The sequence below is a fragment of the Pipistrellus hanaki genome (genome assembly GCF_964339955.1).
Source record: "Pipistrellus hanaki genome assembly, chromosome: 16".
NCBI classification, from domain to species: Eukaryota; Metazoa; Chordata; class Mammalia; order Chiroptera; family Vespertilionidae; genus Pipistrellus; species Pipistrellus hanaki.
This window is the reverse complement of record NC_140518.1, coordinates 19536060-19557370: the sequence shown is the minus strand read 5'-3', so window position 1 is coordinate 19557370 and position 21311 is coordinate 19536060. Positions and strand designations below refer to the sequence as shown.

The 21311-nt window shown below is 36.3% G+C and overlaps 1 protein-coding gene across 2 annotated transcripts in view; it reads right to left on the bottom strand.

Moving 5' to 3' along the window:
- Positions 1-4388: 4388 nt before the first annotated feature.
- The window catches only part of CLTC (clathrin heavy chain), a 68352-nt gene continuing 51429 nt past the window's right edge, over positions 4389-21311 (bottom strand). Inside the window, exons 17-33 of one of the 2 annotated variants that reach the window (XM_084861647.1) lie at positions 21029-21263; positions 18125-18247; positions 17056-17201; positions 16631-16814; positions 16238-16430; positions 15603-15760; positions 15214-15378; positions 14983-15090; positions 14732-14899; positions 14457-14606; positions 14229-14360; positions 14001-14111; positions 12941-13111; positions 12330-12551; positions 11096-11116; positions 7438-7513; positions 4389-5429 (exon numbers count right to left, since the gene is read on the bottom strand). In XM_084861647.1, the coding sequence (XP_084717773.1) occupies positions 5305-5429; positions 7438-7513; positions 11096-11116; positions 12330-12551; positions 12941-13111; positions 14001-14111; positions 14229-14360; positions 14457-14606; positions 14732-14899; positions 14983-15090; positions 15214-15378; positions 15603-15760; positions 16238-16430; positions 16631-16814; positions 17056-17201; positions 18125-18247; positions 21029-21263 (2488 nt within the window). In that variant the 3' untranslated portion in view covers positions 4389-5304. The remainder of the gene's footprint in view (positions 5430-7437; positions 7514-11095; positions 11117-12329; positions 12552-12940; positions 13112-14000; positions 14112-14228; positions 14361-14456; positions 14607-14731; positions 14900-14982; positions 15091-15213; positions 15379-15602; positions 15761-16237; positions 16431-16630; positions 16815-17055; positions 17202-18124; positions 18248-21028; positions 21264-21311) is intronic. The other variant, XM_084861648.1, reaches the window with a different exon arrangement.

Genomic DNA, 21311 nt, shown 5'->3' with positions numbered 1-21311 from the left:
TAGGCCCCCCTGCATGTTAATAACTGCTCCTCAAGACTATTGCTGTCACCATTAGAGGATCAGGGGTTCAAGGGTAGTTCCATTGGATGCAAGTTCTTTCCTGCCATAACTTTCTGGGTGATTGAGCATCTACTTTATTAATAGATGTGTGGCCACCCACAAAAGGTTTTAGACTCTCACCTGCTGGGTTTTAAAAATGTATGTCTCAAAGTTGAGGTTTAACCCTTTGCACTCCGCTGTCCCCTCTCAAGGGACATCGGAATTCTAGCATATCACTCGGATGTCCCCTCTCAGGGGACATCGGAATTCTAGCATATCACTCGGATGTCCCCTCTCAGGGGACATCGGAATTCTAGCATATCACTCGGATGTCCCCTCTCAGGGTGGACATTGCAGTTTATTAGTGGTTACGGGGAATTGAGTTAATTCAACGCACGTTTCCACCGCAAAATAGCGTCGAGTAGCTGGTAGCCAATGTCCAGAATGGTTCGGAGTGCAAAGGGTTAATAGCATTGCTATAACCCACCTGTGCAGTGTTTCATGATCACTCCTCAGACCCCCTGTGGCCAGAGGTTCTCAGCAGTGGCTCTACATCAGAGCCTATAAAAGCTGCTTTACTTCCCGCTTTCCTAACAATGAAGGCAGTGAAACCTGTAAAGTGCCTGTATGGACCTTAAAGGTGATAATGGTCACATGCAGGAATTTATGGTCACTGTGAAGTGAAAGGAGCGTGTCATCACATCACCGCATTGTTTACCTAGAACTAAAGGAATTAGATAATTCAATTATTTATGCGCATCTTTATTTCCCTTTTGATCTTGATACAATTAACATGACATAATACAAGTATCACTATACCAGCTTCTCAGCTCGCAAAGGTATACAGCTTCTACCCTTTTTGCAATGTATTCTTGCAAAAAGCCCTTTTTATGAGAACCTTTTAGGAAGATCCCGGCAGTATTTCTAAATTTAGCATATCCCTAAGAATTACGATGCCAGGGAGAATTTTAATAACAGGCACATGTTAAGTGGTTCCAACTCTCCATGTTAACTTCAAAAATTAGTGTTAATTAGCAGTTAACTTCAACATAAGCAGCATGATGGCACAACTAAGGTATAAGTTCAAAGGAGTTTGCAGGCAGCCTTAAAAGTTAGAATATTTGGTCAGTTTTATACCATTTACACTGGCATATTACAGCACAGGAGAAATAGCAACCGTGAATGATGCCACAGTAGCAACTGTTTCTAAAGAGAATGTTTATACTACTAGGTTCAAAAGTGATGCAACAAAGTGTAATTGATTTGAAGAGAATCAATCCTAAATGCATGGTTCTGGCTCAGGTAATTTCTGAGGCTTGCCTCAGACTGTTGGTTCCACGTTTTGAACGGCCTGCTGTGGCTGATTGAAGTAACTAATAAGTCATGGCATATCTACTAGAATGAATTGTATGCAAATTCTGGTGATACATTTTGTTCTCTAGTTCACCTATAGTTAGTATGAGCAGAGCCCATCGGTTCTCCAACACGTTCAGGGGGTTAAAACTATTTTTATAATATTAACACATTTTTCTTTTACACCGTGGGTAAAACTGCTGGCACCTTTCACAAATTAAGGCAGTGGCACCTACCTGTACAAGTAGTTTTCACTGCCCTCCCCACAATAAAAAACAACAACTTTCACTTAATGCTCTGGATGAAGCACTAATAGTATTATTAAGTTTGACCCTTAACTATTTTTCTTAATATTCTGTCTAGCATTAAACACTTCTGGTGCACATCAAAATATGACTAAAATACTTGTGAGGCTGAGTGGTGAGCTGAACTAGCTGCTTTTATCATGGAAAATTTTTACTGGCAAGAACCACCGACAAACTGGTTATCCAGACCTGAATGTTTGGTAGGAATCTCATAACAATTGTCAGGATGTAGGAAAACTGATATCTGCCTCTCATCCAAGCTTCCCCAAACTTAAGACTTTTCTGGTAAGAATAGTGTGTCTCACAAATATCTTACAATATATAATGTCTTCCACATAACCAATGCATGAGGGTACAAATCATGCATGGGTAAAAAATCCATTCAAAGTAAAGATAGACCAATGGATTTTAATATCACAGTATAAAAAGTTCACTTTTATAATTTTAGATTCCACATTTCAACTAACCCCAAGTATCTTAAAAAGGCTATTAAAACACTTTCCTAGTTACAAATCTGTGAGACCATACTTTCTTCATGTACTTCAACAAAAACAACATACAACAGATTGAACATAGAAGCAGAAGCAGATGAGAATCCAGCAGTCTTCTGTGTTAAGGCAAACTCTGAAGAAAGTTATAAAAAATACTACAATGCCAGCCACTCTTACACTTGACCTTTGTTTTGGGAAATAATTTATAATTCTTTTTGTTAACATAGAATGAGTTTATTACTATTACATTTAAATGGATTAATTTTTAAAATTTAACTACTAATACAGTAAATAGCAATAAATGGAACCCCATATAAACTTTGGGACCTTCAATGATTTAAGAGTATAAAGGATTCTAAAGAAAAAGTTTGAGAACCACTAGAGTGAGAATGTCTGCATAACTAAATCAATTTATAGCAAAGTTAAGCAACCCTACTCAGAGATCAGCAGTTACCGGTAGTCTCCTGCTATTATACTGCCTATGTTGAAATAGTTGTCAACAAATATCACAGGTTTTGTGCAAAGGCTGTATTTGGATATTAGGGAAGATCACTGAAAGCATGCTTACCTTATGAAAAGTTTCCAGTAATGTCTCCCCTTCCTCTATCTTGTTTCAGTTACATGGAAAGTGCTAAGGACTCTTAATACCCTTGGTTAACTGTTTTTAATCCCTTCTCCAAGACCATCATTCAGAGTCATGTTAGGAAATGCCTTAAAATACAGTTTATTACCAATTCATTCTACTACTTATTGTACAACAGTTACTATTGTCTAGTGTTGAGCTAGGCATTTTGTGACTTAAACACAGACCTGCAAAGAATTCAGAAAATTACTCAGGGAACAAGCTCAGAAGTTCATTTTGTTCAGGATTTGAACGCAAGTCAAAGCAGTTTCTTTCTACTATAACCCATTATAGATGGCTTAAGTGGCAACTCAGTATTACAGTATAAGACTATTTTTTAAAAAATATATTTTAATTATTTTTAACAGAGAGAAAGGGAGAGAGATAGAGAGCTAGAAAAGTCGATGAGAGAGAAACATTGACCAGCTGCCTCTTGCACACCCCCTACCGGGGATGTGCCCGCAACCAAGGTACATGCCCTTGACCGGAATCGAACCTGGGACCTTTCAGTCCGCAGACGGACACTCTACCACTGAGCCAAACCGGCTTCGGCGACTTTTTTTGTTCTTTAAAAAAAGTTTAAAGTATGCTATAAGGAAACCTTAACTGAAGTATTTTAATTTGTTTCTATTAGAGAAGGGAAGGAAAAGAGAGAACAGAGATCTAGAACATGACTATTCTCCCTCTTAATTTTCATAATGATGAAAAAAGGGAGCAGAGATCCAGCAGAAACAAAAGTTCATCCAGATCTTAAACAGCAAGATGTCTTCACTAGGACAAACAACAAAAGGGTGATTTTTCCACCTAATACTATAATTTGCTATAGGAAAATAGGATGGGAATTAAAGATAGGGAATGAGCCGAAACCGGTTTGGCTCAATGGATAGAGCGTCGGCTTGGGGACTGAAAGGTCCCGGGTTCGATTCCGGTCAAGGGCATGTACCTTGGTTGCGGGCATATCCCCAGTAGGGGATGTGCAAGAGGCATCTCATCGATATTTCTAACTCTCTAACTCTCTCCCTTCCTCTCTGTACAAAATCAATAAAATATATTTAAAAAAAAGAAAAAAAAAAAAAAAAAGACCCTTCAGTGGCAATACAGGGCTAGGCAGGGGTTTCTCTAACTCTACCGATGATTAATAGTGAAATGAACTTAAAGTGACATTCTTTGCCATCAGCCAAGAGTTGGATTCAAAAACTGGTTTAAAAAAATCACCTTATACTACCCACAATTTGGGAACCCTTACAATTTCATGGTGAGAAATAGCATGAACTTCATGTTTCTATATATTTATATCAAGATAATATAATTTCACATCCATGACCTTATTCATTGAAGTAAAATGCTTAGATAAAACTTAAAAGTGCCAGTTGGTTAATATGATGGAGATAGCTGAAATGTAGCCCACTATAGTGTGCCTTATGGTATAAAGTGATATGTGTTTTCACATGTCCCGATCCTCATTCCATTTCTGCTCTCATACCTCCCTACCCTTGGAATCCAATATAGAACTACCAACACCATGGTTCCTTTGGTTTAAGTTTGAGAGGTATTTAATTAAAACTTCCATTCTACATGTTATTTCCACAGTCCAGTAATTTATTTTAAATTTGAGTATTTTCAAATTCCACAAACAAAACTGAAGAACAGCAATATTTTGTTTGAATTCTCTCTTCTGTACACTCAGTGATCTAAAACACCACAATATCCAACATACACAAACCTCAGGGAAGGGTTAGTAAATACACACAGATTGGAATCATGGTGCTCTTTGTTCTTGAATGGAATGGTCTCACAGAAAAAGCACAGGATACAGCACAACATAAGGGCACCTGTTACATATGGAGTGAGCAAAAACACACTAGCATTTTCTATAGGCGTAATCAGGAAACCTGCATAGGTTAGAGGGCCTCTTATGCTCATTGAAAAGTCAGGCAGGTTGTCTGTAATGCATTTTCCCAATACTTTGGAGAGCACTGCAGTCCAGTGTAGGCTGTGCTGATTATGATTAGTGTTGTCTTGGTTGCATTGACAGTCTCGCATGGTCACATACCAATATTTTTGCTTTAGCTTTTCTTTGAATAAAAGAGATTTAAATGCATTTAGACAATACATATTGTAAGCTGTTTACATACACTAAATTTAAGAGCTTCAATATTAGAGTTTTTCTTTAAACACTACGGAGTGCAAATCAGGTTCTTCACAACAGATTGAATATTAGGCAGTTCTTCAAAGAACAAAAGGGAAGGAAAAAAGCCCAGATGAATAAAACATTGAAACTATTCCCCTTTGAAAATAAATTCTAAAATGATGCGGAATGTGAAATAAGCTTTTAACATAGGTGATCCAAGTTTATAGTTAGAAATAAAACGCAGTCCTTCATGAAATAAAGGTTACAAGAACATGTGCCTGTTTTCCTCTGTTATAAACTGAGAAGTGGGTAGAGACGATGTTTCAGTACGAAAATAGGCGACTACAGGATCAGCTTTCCGTTTCACATGCTGTACCCAAAGCCAGGCTGTGGCTGCCCATAGGGTGGTGCAGTATAACCATAGCCAAAAGGTGCCTGGGGAGGGACTGCAACACTGGGTCCTGCTGTCAGCATCAACTGGGGCTGACCTAAAGATGGGAAACAAAAAGGAGCAGGGGCGGGCAAGGAGGCAGTAGAAACTGTTAGTAATGTAGGACTATCACACTCCAATCTCCCCTCCTCTAGCAGCATAATCACAACTTTGAGTTTTGGGGAGCACTGCTGACTGCCACAACTTTGGCATGACAGTCACCCTTAGAAGGGTCCTGCCCATAAAGCCAACAAGCAGTGCAGAGCTAAGGGTCAGAACTGGGACAGTAATTATGTTACTTCATATCACCTAACGCAATATGCACATGCATGCTTGACATTAGGCAAGGCAGCTACTTTATAAGCCTTTGTACAACATGGTGTTTGCACATTATATTTGATGACAATGTAATTAGCACAGGAAAACAATTGTTTAATAGACATGGTTTTAACATAACTGAAATTTTAAAGTTATATTTAAATTTCTGATTTAAGCACATCTACGTGATAATGAAACCTAATGCATTTTGAGCAAAGAATCTAGTACTAATTTAGAGAAAGCAAGGCATATTCAAATATATATTAGGTATGAAATACATTAGAGCAGACCACCTCTTTCATCTATTCTGTTGTCCCTTTTAGGAAGTTTATAAACAGTTGTTGGCCACATACAGAAACCGACCCAGAGAGAAGCTGGCTTATTTAGAGGGAAAGGGCATGGAGCGCGTCCTCCCAGCTGCTGCCAAAGGGCTCGGTCTCCCACAGACTGTGATCCCAGAGCAAGGTTTCTCCCAGCACAAGCGACCTCGCATCCCCCCTTTTTGTGAATAACCAACAAAACTGTCTTTAGTGAGCAAATTCTTTTTGGAAACTAGCAGTTTCTAAAAATCACTTCTAACCTTGACATTGACATTTGTCTTGAAATTTCAATCCCACTGTCACTGCTTATAAGGCCTATCCATTTAAACACCCTAAAGGCAAACCAAATTGAGTCAGTGCTCCCGAATTATTACACTCATTCTGTTTTGGTCCCTACTGTGTTTCCTATCTCAAGTATGTGAAACAGCTTGCTCCCATCTCTAACAATTTATTTAAAGTTTATCTTTTTCAACTTTGTCAAAATTACCCTGATCCTCTAAATCCCCAAAGTCCTTTATATTCCTAATATAAAGGAGGTAATGTCATAATAGATTTGAATATTATCATTTCCTTTAGGAGGATGAGATACAATGGTTATAATTTTTTTGTCTAAAGGGCACTGTAACCTATACTCTTCAAATTCATTGTTCAAATGAATCTGTTCACCAAGAATGAAATGGAAAAAAGGTAGTTCAGATGTAAACATGTAAGAAGAAACTAAATTGCCTTAAATATTAACTGAGAATTTGAAGATCCTATCTCTCTAGAAAGTTTTCAAATGGAATCTCTATTTAGGTTCTCTGCCCCAGTAAGAATTTAAATAGAGGATGTATTCTTTATATAAAGCAGGGGTAGGGAATGTCCGGCTCCTGGGCCATATAGGCCCTTGAAATAATTTAATCTGGCACTACCAAAGCAATTACAGGCAAGACTAGAAATTTAATAAATCTAGGAGCTTTTTTTTTTTTTTTTATAGCAAAATGAATTTATATTAAGTGAATTATATTAAACAAATAATGTTATAAATACCCAAAAGGCCCCTGGCAGAAAAATGATTTCCCATCCCTGATTCTAAAGCATTCTAAAGATAGTCTTGGCACTTCTGAAAATTGAATTCACCAATTATTATTCTTCAGTAATTTATGAATAAGCAATCAACCAGTGACCAGGCAATAGAGAAAATGAGATTATGATCTTAAGATTTTTGAGACAGTCTTTGCATTTAAGATTACCTGAGGGGTTAAAATGCCTGCTTTGAGACTGTTTTGGGGGTGGGGTGGAATAACAGTAGAGAGAATTATTTCTTTACTCAGTGAGCCTTTGGCATTTTAGAAGCTTTTATATTTCTATTTTGAGGTAGAATCCCTAAAGAATGAAACATTTATATCTACTCTTATTTCTGTAAAGTTAAAAAGAGATAGAGATTACCATAAACAATAGGTTGCGTCTCTGTAGCTTGTTCTTCTTCTTTTCTCAGTGATTCTGAAGCATCTAATTTATCCACCTGGAGAAAAACAGGTAATGTTAATTAGCACCTCAAAAGTATTATAAACCTAGGTTTATGGCAGAAAGTGGAAAAGCCTTAGTTTATTAAATTTTGTCAAAATAAAAAGACTAGAAAGAACATTCTCAGGCCCCCTCAAATTCAATGGCAATGTTCATACTTCAGTCAAGGTGATTTTCAGCACTGTCATTATAAACCCTCTGGAAGGAGGGATTTATAAATGCCATTAAAGCGCACGCCAGGCTAAAACTGGGCATGCTAGGTTGCAGCCAGCCTGAGGGAGGGAGATATGAGAAGGAACCACTTTTACAGATGAAGATTAAAGCCTACCAAAGATAATAATGAACTCATGACTTGGTAAGACTTCTTCCCCAAAGGAAATGGTTCTCAAAAAAAGTAAAATGAGTCTGATGACTGGACAAATACTTATGCAGATTAAGCTACCTTTTGCCCAGTGTGAACAGTTTCTGCTAATACTGGTTATAGGTACAAACTAAAGTTTAAGACTCAAGTGGCTCCATATTTGATTATTTTAATATAAAGACAGGCTGCATGCTTTATGCTCCATTTTCTAAGAAGTAGCCCTTAAGAGTTTTTTGCTTTTAATTAAGCAACAGTAAATGGCTATTATATGCTAGCTACTCTAAATAAATGTAGATACTGACAGAAATAAGACTGAAGAGGAGTCCATATGTATTAATGAAAGGAGGTAAAATACATAGGTCCTTTCACTAACTAGTTGTGTGACCTTGGCAAACCACTGCACTGACCTCAAAAAATGTCCTTGTCTATCTGAGACAGTGAACGACATAATCTGTAAAGTGTCTTCTAGAACTAACATGATTTGATTCCGTAATTCTGTGAAGAATTAGGAAGAAGTCATCAGGACACTAGGATTAGGGAATCTCCTCTGCACAACTTTCACTTGTCTTTTGAACTATTTACTATATTTGTCTTTTAAACTATATTTAAAAGTCAGTATCTCAACCAAAGCATAACTATACTTCAAATCTCAAAGTTATTGCTACTAGTGGTTTTCAAAGTCATAAATGTGCAGTGAGATGGGGCAGAGTTCAGGAAGAAACTTTTTATTAAATGTTCCTCAAAAAGGCAAATAGTGAAAAAAAAACCACTCACAAAAAAAGACATGCAAACATCAGTGAAAAAGCTATAAAGACTGCTAAAAAGGTTAGAGCAGCCCCTGATTTCTTTTTGAAATTATTTAAAATGGTGTCTTGGAGTCTTCAGATAGGCCACTTCAGATAAGATTAGGATAGTACTTCATATATGTACTAATTTTTTAACATTAAATACGATAAATATTTAAAATATGGGTCTAATCCATCCTACTATTTCAAGGAACAAAATATAAGAAAAGTAAACTGAGGCAGACTCTAGACACCTTTAGGTAAAATATGGTTTCCCCACCCTAGGAAGTTGGGTTAATTTGCTTTTGCATACATTTTCTTATTTTATACCCTAAGTGTTCATCTGTTATAAATTACCCAATGTCAAATTAAAGACCACTATTGAGTATAAGTACCATGAAAAATACCCATAGTTTGGTATTCAAACTTACAACAAAAATTATTACAGCTGTATACTTTAAAGTATGGTATGTGCCACCAAGGGTCAGATGGGGTTCTGCTAACCTAAACAGTATCCAAGCTAAAGAGGTTGTGCAAAAAAAATACATGGATGAGTGTACATTAATAACTTCTAAAAAGAAGAAAAATTAAACAACAAAAAACCCACCACTGCATAATACATTTCCAGACTTTCAAGGAAAAGAATCTAAAGTGAACACATGTTTAAAGTTGATGTCTGAGTCAGATGTTGGAAACAGAGACCTATTCCAGAAGTACATGTAAGACTTAGAAGAACTAGCAAAATCACAATGCCCAGGCAGAAACACAGGCAGGCTGGGCATAGGGGGAAAAATCACAAAAAAATAAGAACTTTGAAGGAATAGCACCAAGCTAAGCAAAAAAATTTTGATTTTTCTATATAATAGGACAGCCTCTGGCACAGCAACATCCAATTTTTTATTCCATAGACCCAATTTAGACTGCTCAAAAAAGAAAAAGCAGAGAAGGCTGTTACGAACACAAGCTTTTGTTAAGAGCTGTAACAAAAGTTTCTGATCCTTGGATTTAAAAAGAAAAATTTCAGGTAAGCATGTCACTGAGTTCCACCTGTACTATTGAAAATTCACTGTAATGTAAAAGGCTTTTCCACAGAGACTGCAATATGCTGCAGAGAAAAGTTAACATGCAGTCAGTTATTTTGGTGTATGTGTGCATGAAAAAAAGGCAAAAGTACTGAAGCAAGAAGTGAGATCTGAAGATGACTGTTGCTATACAGGCTCTCAAGAAACACACACAGCCCACAGCAATGCTTTAAGAGTTTCAAAAGTAGTATGATGTAATTGCAATGACTGTTGAACATGCTTGATTTAAAACAACGCATAACACTGCAGTTCAATTACCTGTTTTTCACACACACGCTTTCTAACTGCCTTGCTTACTAGCTGCTGAAGGGCCTCACACAATGCATTTTACTCAGGTTTGCCACTAAGTTCCAATGGTGACTCCAGTTTGGTTCAACATAATTCCAAGGCATTGTCCCCCACCCAAATTCGTTCAAATTTGTTTCAACTCTCTTTTATCTTCCCACCCTTTTCTTAACCACAATTTGATATCAGACATAAGTTTGAAAATTGGTTTCACTTATACTGGGATGGTGACAAGCCAATTAAGGAAGCAGCAACCAAAAGGTGCCTAAATTTACTATGGATAAGCCAACAGATGAATAAGAGAGCAAACTTGAGGTGGCTTCAGAGGTGTGCCGTATTACAAAATGTAGAAGTTAATACTGCTTTGTTATATATAGAAATAATCCATGTTGCTTAGCAGCAATTAGAGCAAGCTCCTCTCATACTTAAAAAAGTTTGAGTCTTCTTGAGAATGGACTAGCACCATAAGAACTGGACACCTGGAGAAACATGAGGAAAGTCTCTTCGGAAGCAGCTAGTATCTCTTGTATCTACTTTCAGCAAAAAATTAGTAAGAATCAAGAGATCAGAAACTGGATCACAGTCCTTCAATAACAAAAAAAATCCCAAAAAGCCTTTTAGGGCATGTATATACAGATATAAATTCAGCGACTGTCAGGCAAGCTCACAAAATAAAACCAGAGGCTGTTTAAATTTATTTAGAGTATTAAGAAAATCCTATTATGGTCCAGATACCCTGACAGGGAAGAGAAATTTCCTGAAACTTTGAAATTAATATGGAAACTCACCATGCTCAGTTTTTAATAATATATTTAAGAGAGACTGTGAACCAACTACTGATTAGCCTCCTGCCCTTCCTAAAGCCTATTAGCCGATTAGTACCAAACATCTACTAATGTCCTACAACTCTATTATAGTTATGGCTCAAGGGACTTGCAGAGGCTTTAGTGAAAATTTATTGGGGGGGAAAAAGCAGCAGCAGCAGTATAGAAAAGGAAGGAAAAAATCATGCAAATTCCTTAGACTTAGTCTTCCAGACTTAAAGATGGAAAAGAATCAACTTTCACCTTTTCCTTTATTGCATCAACCTGCAAAGGAATTCAGAAGGTGCAGCTTAGAAAAAAATCAAATTCCATATTGAGCATAAAAAGGTAGAATCAGCAACAAAGGTTTAGGGGAGAAACATCTAACCACTAAAAAAGGTATGAGAAAAGTGAAAATAAAGGGCATACTGTAAGCAAAATTTAGAATTTATATATATTCTTAACTTCAGAGCTTACTGCAGAAGAATTTATGCTAGAGTCAGTGTGAAAGAAAGCAGCTAGTAAAATTTATAGCACTTTGGTTAACAGCAGCTTAGAGCCAGGTCTCACAAGTTGGCATTATGCATAAGAAAAGAATTCTCATCTATGGCTAAGATACTCTGGACTTACACACAAAAAGTATTAATTTTTAAAATATTATCACTGAACACAATGATAACTACTTAGATGCTGGCCTAAAAAACACTCAGTATGCCGGGGTCTGTGAGTAGTGCTATTCCCCCCTGTGAAAAGGCATGCTGGACACATCAGATGTGAAATGAATTTTAATAAGTATGTTTTCTCTAATGAAATGGATCCTTTAGGATCATCTTTAAATGTTCGACAACAAAAAAATCTAGTAACTGTTGAAGATAGGGTGAATAAAAATATCTAACATCAAAACGGGACACTAAGACAAATAAGTGACCTTTATAAGATTATATCCCCAGCTTGTTTAATGTACTTTTAGAAAACATGTCATTACTTGTTAATCTCCTATGATATTTTAAAATTAGGGGTTAAACTATCAAAATATTGAGAAGATTAACAGGATTTTAAGAATATAGGTGTAGCTTCCCCAGGGGAACTAGGCATACATATTAAAGTCAAGAATCAACCAAATAAAGGGAATCTATACTACTATTTCTAGATATATGAATCGTAAGAACTGATCTAAGGAAGATAGTTTGAAAAAAATTTTTAATCAAATATTTAAAAAAAAAACAAACACCTAACATGCAATGTAGAAGTAATACTATTCATCCTCAGAAATACATTGAGGATAAACATTCTGGCAAGTTATGATTTGAGTTTCCTTTTCCATGCAATGTCATTGGTCAAAAATTAAAAATTTATGGAAAACAGGAATATTTTTGAATAAACTAAATAACTTACTTTTACTAGAGAAAAAACATTGAAAAAAAAAAAAAGAAGTCTGCACATGGAGTTTTATATATTCAAGATAATTAGTTCTGAATATACCCAGAGATGCCATTACCTTTGTCAAATATTCCTTCATGACCTGGATGAAATAGGGCATGGCAAAATCCATGATATTGTGCCTCCAGGCGGTTTCCAGGACAACATCTGGCCTTAAAAGATCATAACAGGTAAAGAGACAAGCTCCAAAGCATTCTCTTTTTTCTTCCTGCAAAAACCACTGTAGGAGTTCTTCAGCCAACTCAGTATCTTTAGATTCAGAGGCATATTGCATTGCATCCTATTCAAACAGATGAAAGTCAAACATTAAACTCAAATATACTGAAACTGGTAAATCAAGCAATACAATGGGGTGGGGGAGAAGAGTACCAGTTATATAATTTAAATTAAATATTTGTTGAAAGAAAAGGAATAGACAGATAAAGCATTCTTTTGTGTGTGTGTGTGTGTGTGTGTGTGTGTGAGAGAGGTTTGAAATAAAAATAAGATAGTCCTAGAATGAAAAAATTCACTTAACTATGATATCCTCAAATGGGGGCTTAAAGGTAATTCTCATATTCATAAGCTAATACTTTAAAGACCATAATCACTTGTAGTATACCACGTTAGGATTAACACAGATCATCCAGCAGTTGGTTTAATGGCCCTGCCCCCACCAACTCCATCCACCTTGTACAGGCTATCTTTCTTGCACAGCTCTACACTCTGCTTCCAGCGATTGTTGCCTTTGAAGAGATAAGCAGCAATTCTTCTGAACTCAATGAGTTCATGTTTTTCCAAACGCTGAGCAAGTGAGATATTGTCAAAGTTGTCGTAAGCGTCTATTGATGTTCGCAGAGCCTTAAAAAAAATAAAAGAAAAGCCAAATTTTAAATCAGTGTCCCATTCTAATTTTAAGTTTATGTTCCATTATTCCTCATCAGTAAGCCATTATGTACATAACTGATTGTATATGACATGATCAATGTATGACATGTATGTATGATGAGGACCAGTAAATCATTATTAAAATGTGACAGCCTAGATTCAAACATCAAACCACAAAGTTGTAATCTAATAAACAATCATCAAGGTTTTTCAATATAATTGTGTAACAAAGACCTCAAAGATACTGTAAAATTTCTAAAGGTGCAATTTTCTCCAAGGTTTTTCATATCACGGACTAACATGAATGGTTATGAAATTTGAAAAATTTATAATTTGAAGGGTAAGATTTCATGCTCTGAGGAAACTCCTGATACAACTCAACAGGATAGGCATGGGATCTGAGCCTAAAAGAAAAAAGAGCCCACTGAATCTTAACTCTTAATTTTGTTCTCATGAAGCCCTTCACAAGGGAAGGATTATTAAACGAATTCTAATATGGTATTGGACAAGAAAAGCAGTGAATAAATATAGTTAATACCAAGTAAGTTTTAAGGATTAGTTAAGAGATCAAAAACTTTTCAACCCTATGTATAATCTAGATGTTTAGGGATAAAGTAACCATAATTTTTTCTAAAGAGAGATAAGATCTAAGCAAAATTCTGCAAACTTGGCACTTCATTAGGAGGAAGTCAAATTTATCAATTTACACCTCATTAAATTTAAATCATAGGCATACAAATACCCACTGTTTAAAATTTTAAGGATAATGGCCTCTTTTTGTTTTAATTGCAAAACATACCAATTTTACAACCTAATTATAACCCAAGTTTTGAGAATATATGCAAGAATCAAAAGGTTTTACCTGATAATCTTCTTCTGTAATAAAGAGGTTGTTCAGTGATTCATTCACAGATTTATTGTTGTGGTTCTGAACTGAACGCAAATATGGTTTCACCAGGGGTAGCTGTTTAACCTTTAAAAGAAAGAGTTTGTTACAAATATAGCACATGGGTAAAGTTCCATGGACAAAAGTTATTCAAGCATGTCTTAGATCCTTGCTTTAATATTTTGAAGTTTTAAAAATAAATACCTTGCTGAAATAATTGACTGCACGAGTATGATCCAGCCGTGGAGACAGCACCATCAGCAAATCATTTAACAACAGAGGCTTGAATTCTAAGTAGAACTGTATTGCTCTGTAGTATAATTCCACATTGGCAACCTAAAATGGGGAAAATCCATACATAAGTCAGAGTTACTTCCTAATGAGCTTACGTAATCTGAAGCCTTCGTTTTGTCTTCTGAAGAAGGTACATACCTTGGTAATGATATCTTTGAACTGCCCTTCTTTCCATGCATCAGTGGGATGATTCATCATGGTAATTATGGCATTATCATATTCTTCATACTTGTCATACAAAAACACCAATTCTGCCCAAAGATGAGCTTGTTCTGCAGCTCTTAGCACCTATGTAAGAAAGATTTAATTGCTTTAGATATGAGTCTTTGATTCTACCTAGTAGTCCAAAAGGGGGTATTTTAAAATATTAGTTTTAGCGATACAGTTGCCTCCAAATGTTAAAGGCTGGTTACCTTAGGTATATTCACTCTGGACCAGAACAGCTCCAAGTGCTCCCTCATTTTCTGTGGCTTAAATTTAGAATATAGAATGGCTAATTCAGTGAACATCCCCATGTGAGCTCGCTCAAGTCCCAGAGCTGCTTCCAACATCGTTATCAGTTCTTCAAAATATCCACGATCCTGAATAAGAAAGATAGTAAATTAAAGAAAGGACTATGTGTGGCAAAAGCTCTCAATTAATATGAAAGACTCCTGCTCATTACCTGATAGTAGTTAATAAGTTCCTCTAATTCATCTGCATGTACTACAATATGAAGCCCACACATCTGAGCAAGACGGAATTCTTTCCCATCTACACAGGCAAAGCAGACCTACAATAAAAATGTCAAATATGTGAACTCAAATGTAAACATTGCTGGTTAATTCGATTCACAGTTTTAAGAGCATTTCTAAAGAACACCTTAATTCTTCACTCAAACAGGTGTTGAGATTACCTCTTTCCATGTTCGGGTACTGTTTGCTTTCCTAGCTCCATCAACAGCTGCCTGATATTCACCCAGGTGAACCAGGGTAGATGCCAAGCGTCCAAAATTGGAAACATTATTGTACAACAACTTAGCAGCATCATACATTTTTTCATCATAACAACGGTCACCAACCTGGAAAAAAAAAAGGACAATCCATTTTCAGCGAGCCTAAACTCAATCCTTTCTCCAAAGTTGCAACTCAATGTAACAGTGAAAAACAATATTTTTCCTGTAAGATATTTTTCCTTGGAAATCTTCAGCTGTGATGTGTTGATCCTACTAAGCTAATGACATTACTCAGCTACTTATTTTAACATTCTTCAAAAAAAAAAAATATATATGAATAAGAAACCTACTTGCTGGATATGAGCATTATTTGGCCCATTGATGAACTCCTCTAACTCTGCAAGGCGGTTTGTTTTAGCCAGTGCGAATATCAGTTCTGTCTCCACATAGGACTCACGAGCCTTCTTACGGGCCATCTGCAAGTACTTGACCAGTTCTTCCCAGTTTCCTAGGTATAGGAAAAGAAAAAAGTAATACAAGCACTGACATCTTAACGTTTATCTTTTCACCCGAGTAAATGAGAACTACTATTAATTTCCCTTTAAGGAAAACATTATAGACGATAACAAATATACACAGTGTAATACACCTATAATTGCAAAACTTCTATTAAACTTCTGTTTTATCACTAATGAAATGAATAGTGGACATCCCCTTTCCCTTAGAGCTGTAACGTTAGAGCTCCATCAGAATTTTATGAAAATTCAAAACAGAAAATTAATCCTTCCCATGAACCTTGCAAGCTCAAAAAATGCAGCTTCTCTTTGTCTGGATTAAAATGGAGGGCTACATGTTTTCAAAAGTAACCCTGAAGTATCTAATTCCTACTTAATTCAGAGTACACAATTTATCTTAATGTTTAGCTTAATCAGAGCTTAGATACATTTTCTGAGGTCACAAATACATAATAGTTAAGAAGTCGCACCACTAGTATTGGCAGCCTGAACAACTTCCATGTAAGATGAAGGATCATCTGCTTTGATGTAAGAGTCAATGGCTTCTTTCACCATTCCTTTCTGCAACTGGGCTTTTGCAAGCTGACTCCAGACCGCAGGTTCATTGCAGCGTTCAGCAAATTCATATGCCCGATCCAAGTTTCCAATATGTTCAATTAAAACCTAAGCAACCAATTTTTGAATTAGTGTTACAGTAAAATGAATCTCAGCACACAGCAATTACACTGAAATGGCTAGGATTTTATTGCTCTCCTATGCCATAGCAATTGGTTATGCTCATCCTCAAAGGATAATACATATATTGAATCATGAGAAATCACTACATTTAGTATATAAACTTAGGTAACCTGAAGTTTATTTACCTGCACTGCTGAAGTATTGACATCAAATTTCCGGAAAATGGCAAATGCTTCTTCAAAGAGCTCATTGCTGATGGCGATATTGGCAATATCTGGAGCATCATAATTATCCAGGCGGTTAATATACTCCATAACACGGGTACGATCAGCCTTGATTGCAGTGAGGATTAGGAGATTTTGCAGATTTCTTTAAGATAAAGAAAGATTTAAACACAATATTTTAATAGCTCATTAGTGCTAAGGAATAAGCACTGTGGCTATACTACTAGAGTTTTTTGTCTCAGGAGGTAGGGAGAGAAGAGGAGGGTATTAAGAGTGAGAATTGAGACAGTATACTCAAATCTTTGTCTCTTTGTTTCTTCCCAAAACTGACAGACCATAATGAAAGACTGAATATAAATAGCCCATGGAACCCTCTCAGAGCATACCTGTGTTCACTGAATACGGAGTTATCAAGAACAATTTTCTCCAGCAGTTCAATAAGTTCATTAGGAAGGTCTGCAGTCATAAAAGCCTTGACGGTTACTGATACTTCTTCAGGGTCCTGAGTCTCAGACAAGGCTGTCTGCACAACCTACAGAGGATATACAGAAAAAAAATCCTGAGAATCAAAGTGATTTTTGAAGATACAATCTAATAAAACTAAGTTGGCTTTTCAGCAGAAAACTTGAAATAGAAAAAAAAAGTGGAGGAAAAATACTTTAAATTTACCACCCAAAAGTATTCATAAACAAATTCATGTATAACTAGATCATATATACTTCCATTCTCCTGAAAAATTACCCTACTTGTATAATTTCAATCTTTTCTCTCATTAAAAACATTACTCATAATAACCACTCCCCATTATCACTTTATTGGCTACATATAATTCAGCTACATAGATAAAGCATTATACACTCAATAATTCCTCTGTTTTCGGCTATTTGCAAGGTTTCCAGATACTGCAGTATTTTTTTTCTGAGATTTGTTTCTATTTAAAAAATTTCCTTAGAAATGCTTCCTAAAAGAGGGATGAAAAAAAAAAATAGCTTGCATTCTTTTTTATACTTATATTTTCACAAGGAGAATTTAAGAACCATTATAACAACCTTTAATTTTTAGGGTTTAAAAAATTTTTAAATATTATATGATTATAACCCCACATCTCTCTTGCAGTTTTATGCTTACTAGGGAAGAGATTTAACATTTACTCCACTTAGTCTTTTGTATTTTCTCTATTATCAATTCTCATTCTTAGATTGTCTTAAATCAACTTAGTCAATTCTCAGTTATTAATAACAGCAATTCTTATTTTACTAAATGTTTAGTTTTCTATTTTCCTTTAAAATACACACACACACAAAATATATATTTTTAAAAATAATTAAATGTTTAAAATGTTTCTTTTTACTGCCTTCTCTCATAGTTAAATATGGTTCATGTGTATGATGTGGGGAAAAAAGAGGTTTTATTCATAGTTAAAAGATTAGCCTTAATCCCATTTGTCAACTTTACCTGGTCAATTAGAGGTCTCCGATAAGGATTGCTTTCCAGCAGCACACTGCCCCACAATTCTGGATCCTTCCGGCGTACCAGATAGCGGGAAAGACTTTTGAAGAGGGAATTCTCATTGCAAACCTAAATAAGATATTAAAGATTAAAGATTAATTTTAAGGTAAGAAGTAAAGACTTTTTATAACTGACTTTACTTTTAAACGTTATTCCCTATCATTTGTACCCTAATTATTGTTTTCTAGGATAAAAAAATCCAGTTTTTACATATATTCTTGAAGAGGTTACAAGCAAGTATTCTACTCTACTTGTCTATTTATGCACCAGTACCGCACGTTTTAATTATAGAGGCTTTGTAATGTGCTTTAATATCTGGTAGACCTAGTTCACCTTTATAGCTTTCTTTTCAGTGTTTTACTAGCTATTCTTGTGTTTATTTTTCCATATGTACATGCATACATATATGTTTATGTGCACATGAATGGATGCATGTACATAGATGCATATATTTCCTAGCACTGATCACTGAAAGATCATAGAAGCAAATACAAATATACCTAAAGGCCCAGATCTGAGTATTTTAATCCTCACTCAAGGACATACTTAAGAGAGAAGGGAGGTGAGAGAGACTGAGGGAGTGAGGGGGTGGGAGGGAAAGGCTGAAAGAGGGAGAAACATAAATTGGTTGCCTTCTATATGTGCCCTGACCAGAGATCAACCACAACCCATGTATGTGCCCTGACCAGGAGTCCAAGTGGCAACCTTTTGGTGCATAGGACAACACTCAAAGAACTGAGCCACACAAGCTAAGACCAATTCTGAGTTCTAAGTAGCATTCCCCACTATAAAGGATGTGAGTTCCCTGGGAAAATGGCAGATTCCAGGGTTGGGAGGGTACAAAATAAGTGTGATGTAACTTGTTGTGCTAAAAAAACAAGGATGTGCTCGGAGAATGATGAGACCATAAAACAAAGCCCCAGGAGGCAGGATGCGGAGGTTTTTATCAGCCAAAACTGGGACATTTTAAGCATCAAAAGAACAGTGGTGGATTATAACCTATTGAATCAAACAGGGATTCATGAGTACCTGAAAATATGAGTGCTGACTAATAAATGCGGAGAATGTGCTAGACTTGGAAAATTGTCCTTATGCAACCAACAAATTAAGAATGGTTTAAGCCGAAACCAGTTTGGCTCAGTGGTAGAGCATTGGTCTGCGGACTGAAAGGTCCCAGGTTCGATTCCGGTTAAGGGCATGTACATTGGTTGCATGCCGGTGGGGGGTGTGCAAGAGGAAGCAGGTCGATGTTTCTCATAGACGTTTCTAGCTCTCTATCTCCCTTCCTCTCAGTAAAAAATCAATAAAATATATTTAAAAAAAAAAAAAAAAGAAGAATGGTTTAAGAAGAATCAATAGATTCTAAATTGGCATAGAGGAGGGGCACACAACATTTGCATGGTTTTAAGTGTTTCCTTGCTGACTTAAGGTCTGCAAGAGGAAATATACAGTAAAGAAATTGACAACAGTAAAAAGTGCCTCCACCAATGAAGGACAAAAGAATGCCAGGTAATAGCATGTGAAAGACAAAACATCATTTTAGGCAATATTCTGGATGGAAAACATACAATCTAAAGCTAATTATGAGGAGCCATCAGAGAAACTCAAAAAGAATAAGATTCTCTTACACTGTGAATGTACAAATTGCCACTAAATTTTTCACTTATAAATGATTAACATTATGTAAATTTCACTGCAATAAAAAGTTACAAGTAGAAAAAAAAGACTACATTTATAATGGTGTATTTTTTAAAAGGCTGAAGAATTATCTCATATTAAAAAAAGACTAAAGACATATGACAACTATATGCACTATATAATCCTAGACTGGAAGGAAAAACTGTGGTAAGAAACATTATTTGGTTAAGAAATATTCTGTCAATCAAAGAGACTGAAGTTCGTTTCTATGTATTTATGAAAGAAAATATCCTTCTTAGGAAATATACTCTGCAGAGGTACAGGCCATAATGCATGCAGCTTTACCATACGTTTAAAAGATGTATGCAGGAACATAGACCGTGAACACAGACAATGGTGCGGAGAATGCCTACAGTGGTGTGGAAACCAGATGGAGAGGGAGCAATGGGGGGGAAATCTGTAACTCTCAAAATCAGATAAATTTTAAAAATTTTTACAAAGGGGGGAGGGAGATGTAAGCATTCTGTGTATGTATGTGAGAAGATATAAGAACACAAGCGATAACACTAGTGCAGTTAACGTTAATAAGTGAAAACAGATTTGATCTACCATTTAGGCCACTTTAAATTCACAATCATGGGCAAACAAAAAATTTTTTCAATCACATCTTCCAAAAATGACTCTGTCTTAACTACTTAAAACTACTCTGAAACTCTCAAAATTCACTAACCTGACATTATATAACACACTAGAGGCCTGGTGTACAACATTCGTGCACTGAGGGGTCAGGGGTAGCCCTCAGCCCGGTCTGCACTTTCTCCCAGTCTGGGACCCCTCAGGGGATGTCCACCAGCCGCACTCAGAACATCCCTCTGGCGGTCTGGGATCCCTCACTCCTTACCACCCACCTCCAGGTGGGAGAGGCTCCTGGCCACCGCCACTGCACTCACCAGCCATGAGTCTGGCTTCTGGCTGAGCAGCGCTCCCCCTGTGGGAGTGCGATGACCACCAAAGGGAAGCTACTGTGTTGAGTGTCTGCCCCCTGATGGTTAGTGAGTGCCATAGCAACCAGTCGTTCAGTCAATTTGCATATTAGGGTTTTATTATATAGGATTTTTTAATGCAGCCTTCTTAATAAAACCTACCTTTGTTAGAGTAAATAAATAAATAAAATGCATCCTTCCTTCTACACGTTCAGCTAGCAGTACTCACATTAATAAGTTCCAGGTCACACTGGCCACGCTCATAAGCCACACAGGCCAGATGTGGATCTCTCTTCTCACAATATTTTCCAACAACACGACTGTCATAATAAGGATTTTCACGAAGAAATCTCTCTGGGTTGTTATTACTGTCTATGTAGATTTTGGCTAACGCATTGTGAGTAGCAGGCTCCTCACAGCCCTCATGAATCCTGGCCTCTAGCCAAGGCAGAAGCAGTTTCAACCTAATAAAAACAAACACATGTACACATATTGTATTATAAATAACAAAC